The 14,038-nt window shown below is 34.4% G+C and overlaps 1 protein-coding gene across 1 annotated transcript in view; it reads left to right on the plus strand.

The window, feature by feature from the left end:
* The first annotated feature begins 981 nt into the window (after positions 1 to 981).
* The window catches only part of LOC133328328 (homeobox protein unc-4 homolog), a 30,069-nt gene continuing 17,012 nt past the window's right edge, over positions 982 to 14,038 (plus strand). The window contains exons 1-2 of the mRNA XM_061536899.1: positions 982 to 1,110; positions 7,233 to 7,335. Of these exons, the coding sequence (XP_061392883.1) occupies positions 982 to 1,110; positions 7,233 to 7,335 (232 nt within the window). The remainder of the gene's footprint in view (positions 1,111 to 7,232; positions 7,336 to 14,038) is intronic.

A 14,038-nucleotide genomic window follows, 5' to 3' on the forward strand; every position in this document is an offset into this window, starting at 1 on the left:
TGCTTCTGCTGCAGTTTGTAGGGAGTGGGCAATTTTTTGCTATTGTGCTTCTTTGTTATATTATTGGGACAAGGAGTGCTTTCGTCAAACAGGTGGGTATGTTGAGCGGAGTAGGCTTCTTCTACTTGTTGTGTTTGCAGCTTTTCAATGTCGAGTTTCCGTGTTACATTAGATCGCACCTTTGCTGCTACATTAGGACGAGTTCGAATCTTGGCTACTACAATGTAGTGTTCCGAATCTATATTCACTCCTCGAATCGATCGAACCTCTAGTACACTGGATGAATGCATTTTGTCTATCTGAACATGATCATTTTGATTTCTCGTTGTTTGATAACGTCGTGGTCCATTATACGTTTGCAGGGTTCGTCAACATTAGGGGGTTTGGTTTCTTTTTTCGTTGCATTGTTTCGATTTTTCTTTTATCTCCTCTATCTTAGCAAAACGATTTTCTTTCCTTGGTGTCCTTAGATTTGTGAAGAAGAAGATCGGTCTAGGTTCTTCTGGACGTTAGAGAATTATTTACATAAATCTCATAAAGGGGTAATATTGATCTCATTTATTGTGTTACCCCCGATTTTTTATCTGTTTCCAACCGTGTAATTCATTTATCGAGAATATATCTTATTCTTCTCTCGCCCCCAAAATTTCAAAATTTTCCTACACTGTGCTCCAACAACATCCACATTAAATATGTACCAGAGGGTCGAACATGGAATAGGGAGTGTTTTTCGCTAAAACGTCTTTATTAAAACAACCAAACATTAAGACGGTATTTTAGGCACCAAACACTGTCTTCCGCATCTCACCAATGCCAACAACATCATCACAACGGCCACCACAACCTCAACCAACCACTCTTGCGGAAAATTGATACTTCTTGTATATTTTGTTGTTGTTTTTTTTTATTTTTTTTTTTTTCTGGATAAAGAAGGCGATTGAAAAACCCCCAACGGCTCTGACATATTTGCCACTTTTGAAAATGAGTGTTACCATGCCTGATGATGATGATGAAACTGAGGACGAAGTCAACAACAAATGGATGATTGGCCGTTCAGATGATCGACGTCCCAAGGATCACATGGAATACGTATGGAATACTAAGCACCCGGTAACAAGATGCGTAAAACTTATTGATTTTCTTGGTTGTTGAGCCATCAAAATTTAATCAAAACATGTTGTTAAACTCTTCTTTTGCTGTTCGGTAACTGCCTATCGGCCATATCGACCGGAGTAATTTTGCAGCTAAGCCACGCTGAGCCTGTTAATGTGAACACAAACAATTTCAGTAGAAAAAAATTATAAAATATAGTGAAATTTCATTAACCCTTTCAGTGTCACAAAAATTTTTTGTCGGAATAAAACTCTAAAATTTTGTACTTAAAATCATATGAAGGCACTGAGTTTAGAAAAAAAAAAGCAATTCTTATTTTAACCCTCGGACAGTTTTGTCTGTCTTTCAGCAAAAACAAAGACATCAATTGTAACGGTACATAGGATAACCGAAAAATTGCAAAGGAAGAGAGTAATTTTAAATGTCGAATATATTCGACAAAAACACTGAAAGGGTTAAAAACACAGCTGATGTTTGTAGTTTTTTCCCTTATTGATTGATTGTTAGTGAAGATGAACTGAATAAAATTGGTGCATTCAAGTTATTTTCGGAATGGTGTTTGTTTAGCTAGGCGTGATAAAATCAATTTTATAAAATTCTATAACATAAATGGTTGCCTTTTTAAGAGATCAATTTAAAAAAGCTAGGGGACAGAGGGGTACACTGTTTAGAAATTGTATGCACCTCTTCTATCGTCTATCAACAACAGAATAACTATTTCCACAAAACCTCCCTAAAATTTTCCATGGTTAATTCAACATTATAAAGCCTTACTTTTTCTTCCCCATCTTTTTTGATATTAGACTTACAAATTCACACTTGATTCGCACACCATTTAATATTCATTTAATTTATTTGCATTTTTAATTACTTATGGACATTTTACACGTGTAAACTTCAAAAAAAAGGAAAAAAGAACATGGACATATTTTAAGTATCTCATTCGCATGACCGCCTGCTCGTTTTTGACGAAAAATAAGAGAATGAGCAAGTATTCACGTAATTGAGAATAAATGTGTAAAGCATTCTATTAAATATATTGAATGCCATTAACTTTTAATTACACGAACATTTTCTTATATAAATATTTAACAGAAACCTTAAAAGAAACATGATCACATAAGATAAGGGAAGAATGAATGGTTCCCATTGTACGAACAAGATAAAACTATAGCTGTGGATAGTCGTCATACATATTCTGGACAAGAAAACACGTTAATTACTGAATATGCATCAACATATTCAGTGCTTACTAACTAATTAAATATTATTTGTTGTTAAAATATATATAAATATATTATGCTATTATACCATAAGCCCAGATGCTAATGATTATTTATACACTTCCATACTATTAAAAAATTACTTCATGAAATAAACATGATCGAATATATGACATATCGTTCCACGGATGTTGGTACCTAACCCACAAAATGGTGAACAAGTTTTGCATATATAAGATCATGCGAGCGGAATATCCTATTTGATCCTTATTTTTTCACAATCAATAAATTCGTACGTTCCTTCACAAATTGTTCACATTTTGAAAAATTATAAATTTAACGAGCTTAAGTGGCATATATGAACTTTCCTCGGAACAAATAGCGCACTAAAAGTGTTTTTTTTTTTTTTTTTTTTTTTTTGATTTAATGGCCTATCTTGAAATACTTGTGTATTATCAGTACGACAATTTTGTTAATTCACGGTTTCAAAAAACTTTATTGTGAAAACCCTGTATAATGAAACCCCGAAATACCGAATGATGGCGGATTCCACTGCATGGAGCAAAACTTTGACCAGCACTGATAATTTTTGTTAGGGAGAACTCAATGATTGATTTTTTAATTGATAATTCATTTTTTTTGGGTTGGGGGGGGGGGGGGGGGCAATGGTCGTTTTTTAAATGTTTAATGTAAACTCAATCACGGTGTTTATTGCAAAAATTTCGCAATAGTTTACAAACCCAACTGAAACTTACAACTCTATAGAGCAAGGGTTTGATTAAGACCGGTATATGCGAGGATATATGAACAAGTTTATCTATACCAACAATTTTCAGGTATATTTTTTACCCACAACATTTTTATACCCTTCACCACACTGTGGTACAGGGTATTATGTCTTTGTGCATATGTTTGAAACAGGCAAAAATAATCGAGATAGACCCATGGTTCCTTTTGAGAATATGCATAGAATCACTTTCTGAGTCGATTTATGCATGTCCGTCTGTCCGTCCATGTATTTTTGTTAACAAAGTACAGGTCGCATTTATGATCCGATTTTGATGAAATTTTGAGGTTCTTGAGCGCGTTTTTTAACTGAATTCGCTGAAATTTGGTACTTTGAGTTCTTATTGGATAGCAAATCTCCCTACCAAAAATTATAAATAAAGGTCAATTTTTTCGAATAGCCCCCATATAAAGGTACCCCCAAATTTTCGGCATTTTGAGGTTCTTGAGCGCGGTTTTTAACTGAAATCGCTGAAACTTGGTACTTTGAGTTCTTATTGGGTACCAAATTACTCCACTAAAAATTATAAATATAGGTCCAGTTTTTCTGGTAGTCCCCATATAACGGTACCCCCAAATTTTTGGTATTTTGGGGGTTCTGATCGTATTTTTTCAACCGAATTCGCTGAAATTTGGTACTCTGAGTTCTTAATGGGTAGCAAATCTCCCTACCAAAAATTATAAATAAAGGTCCATTTTTTCGGAGAGCCCCCATATATGGGTACCCTCAATTTTCGGTATTTTCGGGTTCTTGGGCTCGATTTATAACTGAATTATCTGAAATTTTGTACATTGGGTTCTTATTGGGTACCAAATTACTCCACTACAAATTATAAATATAGGTCCAGTTTTTCTGGTAGTCCCCATATAACGGTACCCCCAATTTTTTGGTATTTTGGGGGTTCTGATCGTATTTTTCGACCGAATTAACTGTAATTTAGTACGTCGAGTTCTTATTGGGTAGCACATCTCTCCACTATAAATGGTAAATATTGGTCAATTTTTTCTGGTAGCCCCCATATAAGGGTACCCCCCAACTTTCTTTTTATACCCTTCACCACACTGTGGTACAGGGTATTATGTCTTTGTGTATATGTTTGTAACAGGCTAAAGGAAACGAGATAGACACATGGTTCCTTTTGAGAGTATGCATAGAATCACTTTTTGAGTCGATAAGCACGAAATTTGCCACAGCGCAACAAATTAGGTCTAGAATGATGTGTGTTAATTTTCCTGAAAATCGGTTCAGATTTATATATAGCTCCTATATATAAATGGTGCACCAAAGTCCCTATATATCCTTCGATTTGCACGAAATTTGACACAGCGTAATGAATTATCTCTAGAATGATGTGTGTTAAGTTTCCTGAAAATCCGTTCAGATTTAGATATAGATCTCATATATATTTTCGTCCGATATAAGGTAAATTGTGCACAAAAGTCCCCATATATCTCTCGATTTGCACTAAATTTGGCTCAGCGTAATGAATTAGGTCTAGATGTGTGTTAAGTTTCCTGAAAATCGGTTCGGATTTAGATATAGCCTCTATATCTGACCAAATGAACAATTTAGTATCGGTTGCAGAATGACGTGTTTATGGTTCCAATTTCATTTTACTGGTCCTTTAAAAATGCGACTTTAAAAATGTGTTAGGATTCATCTGTTGAATATACTCAAAGTGGTGAAGGGTATCACATAGTCGGCCCCGTCCGACTTTACTACTTTCCTTGCTGGTTTTTTTTTTTTTGGATTTAATGGCCAATTTTGATTTACTTGTGGATTATCAGAACGACAATTTTGTTTATTAACATATTCTTCAAAAAAAAACTTTATTTTTTATTTAATTCAAACCTACCCTATAAAGTTTCAAATGAAAAAATTTTAAAGCTCAATATGAAGAATCCAAAATCGCGGTCAAGTTTCTAAATATTTTATTAATTATTTTTTTTTATATACGGTTTGTAGACTTATTTTCACTGATTGCAAATGTGAAATTGACCAAAATATAAAATGACTGCAAATTTGGTTCAAACACATTGGGGGTAATGTTATATGAGGAGGTGGTCCAAATTGATAATTTTAAGTGAACCAATATTGAATGTTTTCAGTAGTAGGATTTCCTATCCAATGAATGGATATATAAAAAAGTTTATCTATACCAACAATTTTCAGGTATATTTTCACAAGGTCAGTGTCAACGTCATTTATCAAAAAAAATGTAAAGAAAAAAATACAAGTTATAAAAAATAAATATTTTGGAATCCTCCAAAGAAAATTGAAAACCCTGAATGAAAATCTATGAAATGTATATTTCTATCGCTTCCACATTTTTCCTCTAATTGAGCCATTGCCACTTAAATGCGCAACTAATATGAAAATGCTGCAAACTGCGAGTTATGAAAAAAAAATATCCTTTTTCAAACCTTTCCAACATGCAGATTGAGTAAATTGAATACGGAACGAATTCAATTTTATTGTTTTCATTTTTACACGAGTATTACGTTGGAATCAGCAATCAGCTGAGTATAATTGGTTACATATCAAAAATACAGCTCGGTTTTGTTATGCAAGTAATAGTACATTTACATTGTAATAGATTTAGTAAACCCTTGTAAAATTTTTATTTATGTCTGATTTCAGATATCGTGTTCAACATACATAAAGTATAAATTGGCAATTGAATGTTGCCAAATCCCATAATAGGTAGACGTCCATGTAATAGTACTATTCGATTTTATGTTAGCAAAAAGTGGTAAATTATTAAGTTTTATCCAAATGTGTTCAATCTTTCAGTTTCATAAAAACTGATAAGACTAATTATACTGTTCAAAATTATGTTCGATTTGACAATATACAAAATGCTTTCGTGTGGAGTCAACGCTTCGCAGTCTGTTAACTTTCTTAAGTGTCATAATGTGTAATATTCTTAAAGATATCAACTCGCTTTTGGTAACCTTACAGTAAATAACTTCCAAAAACTCCCGAGAAATGCCAACTCGCCCATGACAAATTGATTTTTGAAAACCTTTTTTTTAAAAAGAAGCAGTTTCTAAAATTTTAACTCGCCGACACTTTATAAATTTAGTCCATTTAATATCCATTCAATCGTTGACCCCCGTCCTTAGATCGTCGACTTTTCGCATAACCAATTTGCAAATTCATTTGATACAGTTTTCAAATGAAAACGTGAATATCCTTTACACAAGGTGTCGATGCCTTTCCAAAAAAAGGGATTTCCCACGAAATTCGAAAATTTAAAAGTCATTTGCTTTGCATGGAATTTTAACGCCTTTTCTGGCCAGGTTCACTGATTCATCAATCATTATTGCTTTAAAAAAGTCAAGGTGTTACAAAAAATGAGCAAAAAATGACAGGGGTAAATCAGGGTTCGTGTACCCCGAAAACAATTGTGACGTGTGTCAGGCACACACCGTGATTAGTTGCATTCTAAAAAAATAAGGTTAACTTTCCCTCTCGTCCACGGTAAACTCTAACGAAAAAAGTGCACATAATCGATAATTAGTCCCCAATATATTACAAATAAATTTTATGCAACAAAAAAGAAAAAACAAGCACAAAAAATTATGGTATAAAAAACTACCAAAAATCACTGAGAATTTATTCAAATCAAGTGACAAACGCCTAATTAACCCACCCCAGAGTAAATATTGTCACAGGGTAATGATAGCCAATAACAACAACAAAATGTCACCATAATCGACCCACACTAATGATGAGCCGATACTAAAAAAAAAACACAATGACTGTGGGTCGTTATGCCAGCCCAACAAAAAAAATTAGGGTACCCATTTTTTAGGACTTTATTCACTTATTTTACATTTTTTAACATTTGTTTTGGAGTATCTTTAAAGATTCCATGCGAGTTTGATGGCCCTTGGGTGTGCGTAGTTTAAATATTTCAACATAATTTGAGGGTAGTTTTTATTCCCAACAACAACAAAAACAACAGCAGCAGCAACGACGTTCCCTTAACAACATCAATTTAAACTCACATTAGAATACACACACAGCATTACCAGTCGCCATAATGTTCGCATTTTTGGTTTTCAAATGAATTTTTAACGCTAATTTTTCCTCTCCCCTCAAAGAAAAACAGTCACTGTAGTAATAATGGTAGCTACAAGAAATTGTGGCATGCCTCCAGTCACTGTGAAAGTGTCACATTCATAATGCCCGAATGCGACTGTTTTGGTGGTGGAAATGGGATTTTGGGATCTTTCGGTGTAATAAAGTACTAACGTCTGCTGCTGTTACTGCTGATGCCGTCGTTGCTTTGATTCGGTTCCACTTCAGTGTGTTTGTTTAACGACCTTTGAAATTAGAAAAATACACATTCCACGAAAATCATTTTTAATTTGCATAAACAATTTGTTTTCTTTGTTGTTGTAGGTAATATTTCTTTAAAATCAAATGAAAATTTTACAAAGAAAAATATTTAAAGGGTCGTCAAAAATTTTAGCTGCACTGATATATCAGATTTGTTACTAACCAATGAACATAAAAATCCAAAATCAGATGGGCCGACTGCGAGTTCATAGCCTGTTATTTGCTCTAGAGAATGAACGAATTTTGAAGATGTCCACTTTGGATTTGATTGTCCTAAATTTCTAGAAATTTTGCTTTGCTTGTGAAATCCTTCGGTTTTTTTTTTCATTCACACCCCTAAGGTCGGTTGTTTCACGAAAGGTGTATTTTTTTAAGAATTGCATTCTGAGCTTGAAAAGGCTGAGCATGGACACAGGAAATGTTCTAACGTTTCGCTTTCTTCTGCTCATGTGGGCCTGCAGGCTGCTGTGTCCTGTGATAATACTGGTCACTCTGCTGATTTCCTTTTTGTTCAGCATTAAGATTTGCTTTGTCTTATCCTCACTTGGGTCTTCCCATAAGGTGTTTTTTTGTTTTCCACAGTCGTTTATTCAAAAATTTTTTTGGGTTCCCGTTGCCGATGACCTCAGATCTAAACGTGTTGCACTGAAATGTTTGGTATTATTTACATGCATTGTATTTTGATTCCTACTATTCCCATGTGATTTGGAACCCATGTGATTCGTACGATACAATGTCGCGAGAAATAATTTATGATTTTTATACATTGTAACACAGTTTTGGATTTAACTGTTTTAGAGGTTATTGTTTTTATACCCTTCACCACTCTGTGGTATGAAATTTTATGTAAATGATACACGAAATTTTACAGCGGGTATGGAATTTCGTCTAGAATATTATGTGTTAAGCTTGGTTGAAATCGGTTTAGATTTAGATATAGCTCCCATATATATTTCCACCGATTATATGCAAATGATGCATCGATGAGCCTCTATTTGTTCGCCTAACATAAAATACGTGTTGGACTGAAATCGGTTCAGATTTAAATATACCAAAAATCAATCAAAAACTAAAGTTTGTCCGATTGGGACGAATTTGTACACAACGTACCAAATTGAACTTATAACATCGAGTATTCGTCCAGATTTACATAAATCTCCCATACATAATTTTGCCCGAATTCACACAAATGGTACACTAAAGAACCCACGTTTGTACGATTGACATGCAATTGGTCATAGATTTCAGAATGGTATGTGTTGGTTTTAAATTAGCTCATATGTCTAAATTTCGTCCGATTCCATTTTAAGGGGACCCCCCCCATTCTCGGTGTCAAAAATTTTTTGATTTAATTCGAATCTACTCTAATTCTAGAATGTCTCTACAAAATTTCAAGTGAAAATCTCAAGAACTCTTAAAGATATAGCCGATTTATTGTGTTAGCATCAAGTGACGGTTAAGGGCTTCTCAAACTTTAAACGCGTTTTTCTCAAAACGAATGGCGGGCACGATAACTCAAAAACTAATAATCCAATCGGTTTCAAATTTTGACACGTTTCTCTGGGAGTGTTTAGCTCTCGTATGAACTAGGATAAAGCTAATCGGTGAAGATCTTCCTTATTTTTTAACTTAGTTTGTGGTAAAAAATAGGCGATTTTCCATACAAATTTTTTCAAAGTTCCGCCATTTTGTTAATTGTTGTGCGAAGTCAATAATCCTAGTTTCTAAAACAGTTGGAATTTTCGGATTCCGATGTTCCAGTGAGGAGTTATCATGCCCGCCATCGAAAATATGGACTTTTCTTTGAACCCAAAAAACAACAACAAAACAACAACAAATTTTGGTAAATTATTTTTCTTCCTTTTTAAATCTTCAAATACATATGCGCCAAGTTACAAACCTTAACAAGCATTGGTATTCATTTACCAGCCCATTTAAAATCTTAAAAATAAAAAATCGAGAATGGGGGGGTTCCCTTAATAGGACTCTAAAGATGTTGTGTGTTCTATCTACAGGTATTCTACTTGAGGATCCGATTCTGGACTGTACTATATTTTGCGGGGTCTATTGTGTCCGGTGTCGAACCACTCGTTCATAGCATTAAGTTTTAACGCTGCGACGGCAGCTTCATATTTTATTTGTCAATGTCAATTGAATGTATATATAGTATCGTCTCCAAAGCTTTATTTTATTGTCCGCATTGTCCCACATATACCTATATACCTCTGGGCTTTCTGTAACAATTTAACATTGCATTTCTTTGCCCATTGCCGCCACCAGACTACCGAAGCGTATGTTAGAATGAGTCTAATGACGCTCTTATAGATCCAGTGTATCATCCTTAGATTAATATCCCATTTAGAGCCTATGGCTCTTCTGCAGAAGGATCAGCATCTGCGAGCTTTGTCTACCCATACATGTATGTGATCTATCCATTTAAGTTGTCGGTCTAGGATGACCCACAGATATTTAACTTTGTTTTATGTTTTGAAAACATTTTGTTTTGAAAAATAGATTATTCATACTGCCCAATTTTTGGCCTTTCTAGTGAAGAGACGTATCTCCGTCTTGGCCGTTTCAGCCTTCTTACATAACAAGTTAGGATTCTTTCGCCTCAGAAGTATTATAACGTCTGGGATCAAATTTCTCCTCTTTTAAGGTCCTTAAGATTCTATTGAAGCTTATAACTCACAGCAGTGGTGATAAAATCCCTCCCTGTGCTGCCCCTTGTCCTTCTTTGTCCCCGATATTTTTGTGTTCTATGCTACATCTATTCCTTAGCATGTAGCTGACCCAGGCTGTAATTGTCTGATCAAGTCGAAATGTCTCTAAGGATTGGATAAGTGTTTCAGTGCCGATATTATTGAAAGCTTACTCGATATTGATGCTTTCAATGTGCTGTACCACTTCGCGCAGAGTTGTTTCCACTGATCTTCCCTTTAAGTACGCGTATCGTTGGAAGTGTTTCTCTTTATCATGATGTCGACTAGTTTGGAATAAGAATGCAATTCGGCTTATTGGCCGATAGGATTTTGATGTTGCGTTCTTTGCCGTGCCGAGCTTTGGTATGAATACCATTTTAACTTCCTGTCAGTCTTTCGGAGTGTATACAAACTTCCCTAGCTTCCTGCCAGGCTTTCGAGGTGTACGCAAATCGTATATACGAGTTAAAGAGTGCTGCTAAATATACTTATGTATAGTTCGCATATTTTGTAATAAAGCTGGGAGAACGTTGTCTGTCCCAGCTGCTTTAAATGGCGAAAAGTTCTTCAATGCATCGCGCATCACTTGTCCATCAATCTTAAGTTTCTCGTATTTTTTCCTCCCTTAGCACCGTAATTTCATCAGATATCCATGTTTTCTGTGGGAACACATGAGGAGTCATATTGTTTATTTCGTTGTCTCTATTCTGTTTTCCCCCTCATCTACCCTGGATTAGTTTGTGTGTGGGTTCTTCATAGAAATTTATACATTTTTGAGACGTCATATACGCTATCTACCTTTTCAACGAAAAATTTCCAGGAGCTGCGTTTAGCGGTTCTCGTCATTTTGTTTCACCTGGTTATGCTCGAACCCATATAGGAAAAGGCAAAAATAAACAGTATATTTTTAAAAGACAAATATTCACACCTTTTGCACCAAAAACTCTAATTTCAGTTAAAGTTTCTAATATTTAGACCTTGGATATCTAAATAAATTATTTTAGTTATATTCTATATTATTCTCTTTTTGTTTGAGTAATTTAGCAAGTGAAATTTTAAGAAAATCGTTAAAACGTCTAGGAAGTCAGCAAATTTACACAACGACCGAACACCTTAACTACAAATGAACCACAAAACGCCATTACTCTCCAACAAAGTATTAACACCGTTTTCAGGTAACTCATTTGCATTCGACTCCTGTGGATGGCAGCTAACGATTGCCACAGATTACTGTGGAGCATTCTTGGTGTTTATGTGTTCCATTATAGACCGCAATGAAAAGTGTTTCTTCAGGTGTGTTCATGTGACATTGTTAAGGTGGGTCGATATTAAACAAAAACTCATACATATTTCCTACTTTTTTAAAAAAGTTCCGTTGGAAGAGTTTTACGGCTGGTTGCACAATGTGTTAATTCTGAAATAGGTATTGGAATGGAATAATTGAAAACAACATTCAATCCACAAAAAAAAACTTTGTTTATCTTTAGTTAAATCTTCTGTGTCTAATATTCGCTTTAGAACATTTACAATATCATATTACAATACTCTATATAACTCCATAATTATTTTTACATGAAAATATGTAAATCCTTGACATCCACCCTCCCTAATGTCTATTAGGTTTCAATGTATGCACCTAATAATTTCTTCGAAGAACAACATCCATTAATTTGTATGCTCTGACTATACCAGAGCGCCATGTCCATAAATGTGTTAAGCCCGGTACCACCCCAATGCGAAGGAAAATACGACCATGCCATAGTGATTATGTTGTTCTTGTTGTTATAGTCCACCAGACCGCACATGATTACTGAAATGGTATGTCGAAATGGCAAAGGTCTTCTACTTCTACTCCAAAGTCGTCAAAGGGGTGGTGGTATCTACTCGTAGTGTGCCAACAGGACACCTAGTTAAGCAATGAAATAAGACGACTCAATGGCAAATAATTGCAAACAATTTAAATGCATTTATGCTAATTTGGATGGGTACAGCAACAACTACAACATTTTACAACAAAAGAAGTGCTCATTATGAAATGTAAACTGGTGTTTATTTGTTTATACATGTATGTATTACCATACCTATATATTTATGTATATAAAATAGAAGTATAATATTATATTTGGGTATGGCATTTAGTAACCTAACCACTAAAGATTTCGCACCACATGTTAAAATATTAAAATCATTCAAATGGACAGAATTGAAGAAAATTAAATTTATTTTTTCTATAATTTTATTATATACAGTAGAACTTCGATAATTTGTAATAAACTGTCGCTCCCTTGAAAAAATCTAGATATTTCGTAAAATTTACATGCATTTTGGTCCCCTCGAAAAACCTCGATATTCGTATTTATACCCTTCACCACACTGTGGTACAGGGTATTATGTCTTTGTGCATATGTTTGTAACAGACAAAAGGAAACGAGATAGACACATGGTTCCTTTTGAGAATATGCATAGAATCACTTTTTGAGTCGATTTATGCATGTCCGTCCGTCTGTCCGTCTGTTGGTGTTAAATTGTAAACAAAGTACAGGTCGCATTTATGATTCGAATTGGATGAAATTTGGCATAGGTCACTTATTCGGCCCAAGGACGAACCCTATTGAAATTGGTTCAGATTTAGATATAGCTCCCATATATATATTTAACCGATTTAATGTAAATGGTCCCTATATATCTTTCGATTTGCACGAAATTTGGTACGGTCCAGATTTAGATATAGCTCCCATATATAATTTCGTCCGATTTCATGTAAATGGTGCCCCAAAGTCCCTATGTATCTTTTGATTTACACGAAATGTGACAAAACGTACTGAATTAAGCCTAGAGTGATGTCTGCCAAGTTTCGAGAAAATCGGTCCAGATTTAGATATAGCTCCCATATATAGTTTCGTCCGATTCCAAAGTCCCTATATATCTTTCGATTTGCACGAAATTTGGCATAACGTACTGAATTGAGCCTAGAATGATGTCTGCCAAGTTTCGAGAAAATCGGTTCAGATTTAGATATAGCTCCCATGTATAGTTTCGTCCGATTTCATGTAAATGGTGCATCAAAATCCCTATATATCCTTCGATTTGCACGAAATTTGGCTTAACGTACTGAATTGAGCCTAGAGTGATGTCTGCCAAGTTTCAAGAAAATCGGTCCAGATTTCTATATATCTCCCACATATTTTAAGTAATTGACGCACCAAGGAACCAATAGGAACAAAAAGTTCTGAAATTAGTATAACCTAACCTGTGACAAGTTTGCTTGAAATCGCTTAATATTTGGATATATATTTTTGCCCGATTTCAAGTAAATTGGGCATCAAACTCCTCATGTTAGTCAGTTTGACATCAAATTTTGCACAACGTACAAAATTGAGCATAGAATTACGTAGTTGCGTTTTCTAGAAGTACAGACATAGCCCAACGGATGACCCATTTATATTTGTTTATATTCGATTTACATACTTTATGGATAGATCTAGGTAGACTCACATTTAGATAAATATCACATATTTTATTTCATCCAATTTCATGTTGATAGTCCTGTTTAATATACCCATAGTGGTGAAGGGTATCATATAGTCGGCCCCGTCCGACTTTACTACTTTCCTTACTGGTTTTTATTTTAACCTCGTTAATTCGTAATCTCGATAATTCGTAATCTTCGATAATTCGTAAAAATTTGCTGGTCCCTTGAATTACGAATTATCGAAGTTCTACTGTATATTTAAAAATGTGTAAAATATATTATTTTCGAAAATTCCTTATTTATGAAAAAAATAAAATTTATTCAAGTACTTAAGATTTAATGTTATTATTTTTGACCATAATAGATTCGTACGGCATTAATAAACTAAATTTAG

This window comes from Musca vetustissima, unplaced genomic scaffold (assembly GCF_032173495.1).
Source record: "Musca vetustissima isolate MV318-11 ecotype Yass unplaced genomic scaffold, APGP_CSIRO_Mvet_v1 utg4332, whole genome shotgun sequence".
NCBI lineage: Eukaryota > Metazoa > Arthropoda > Insecta > Diptera > Muscidae > Musca > Musca vetustissima.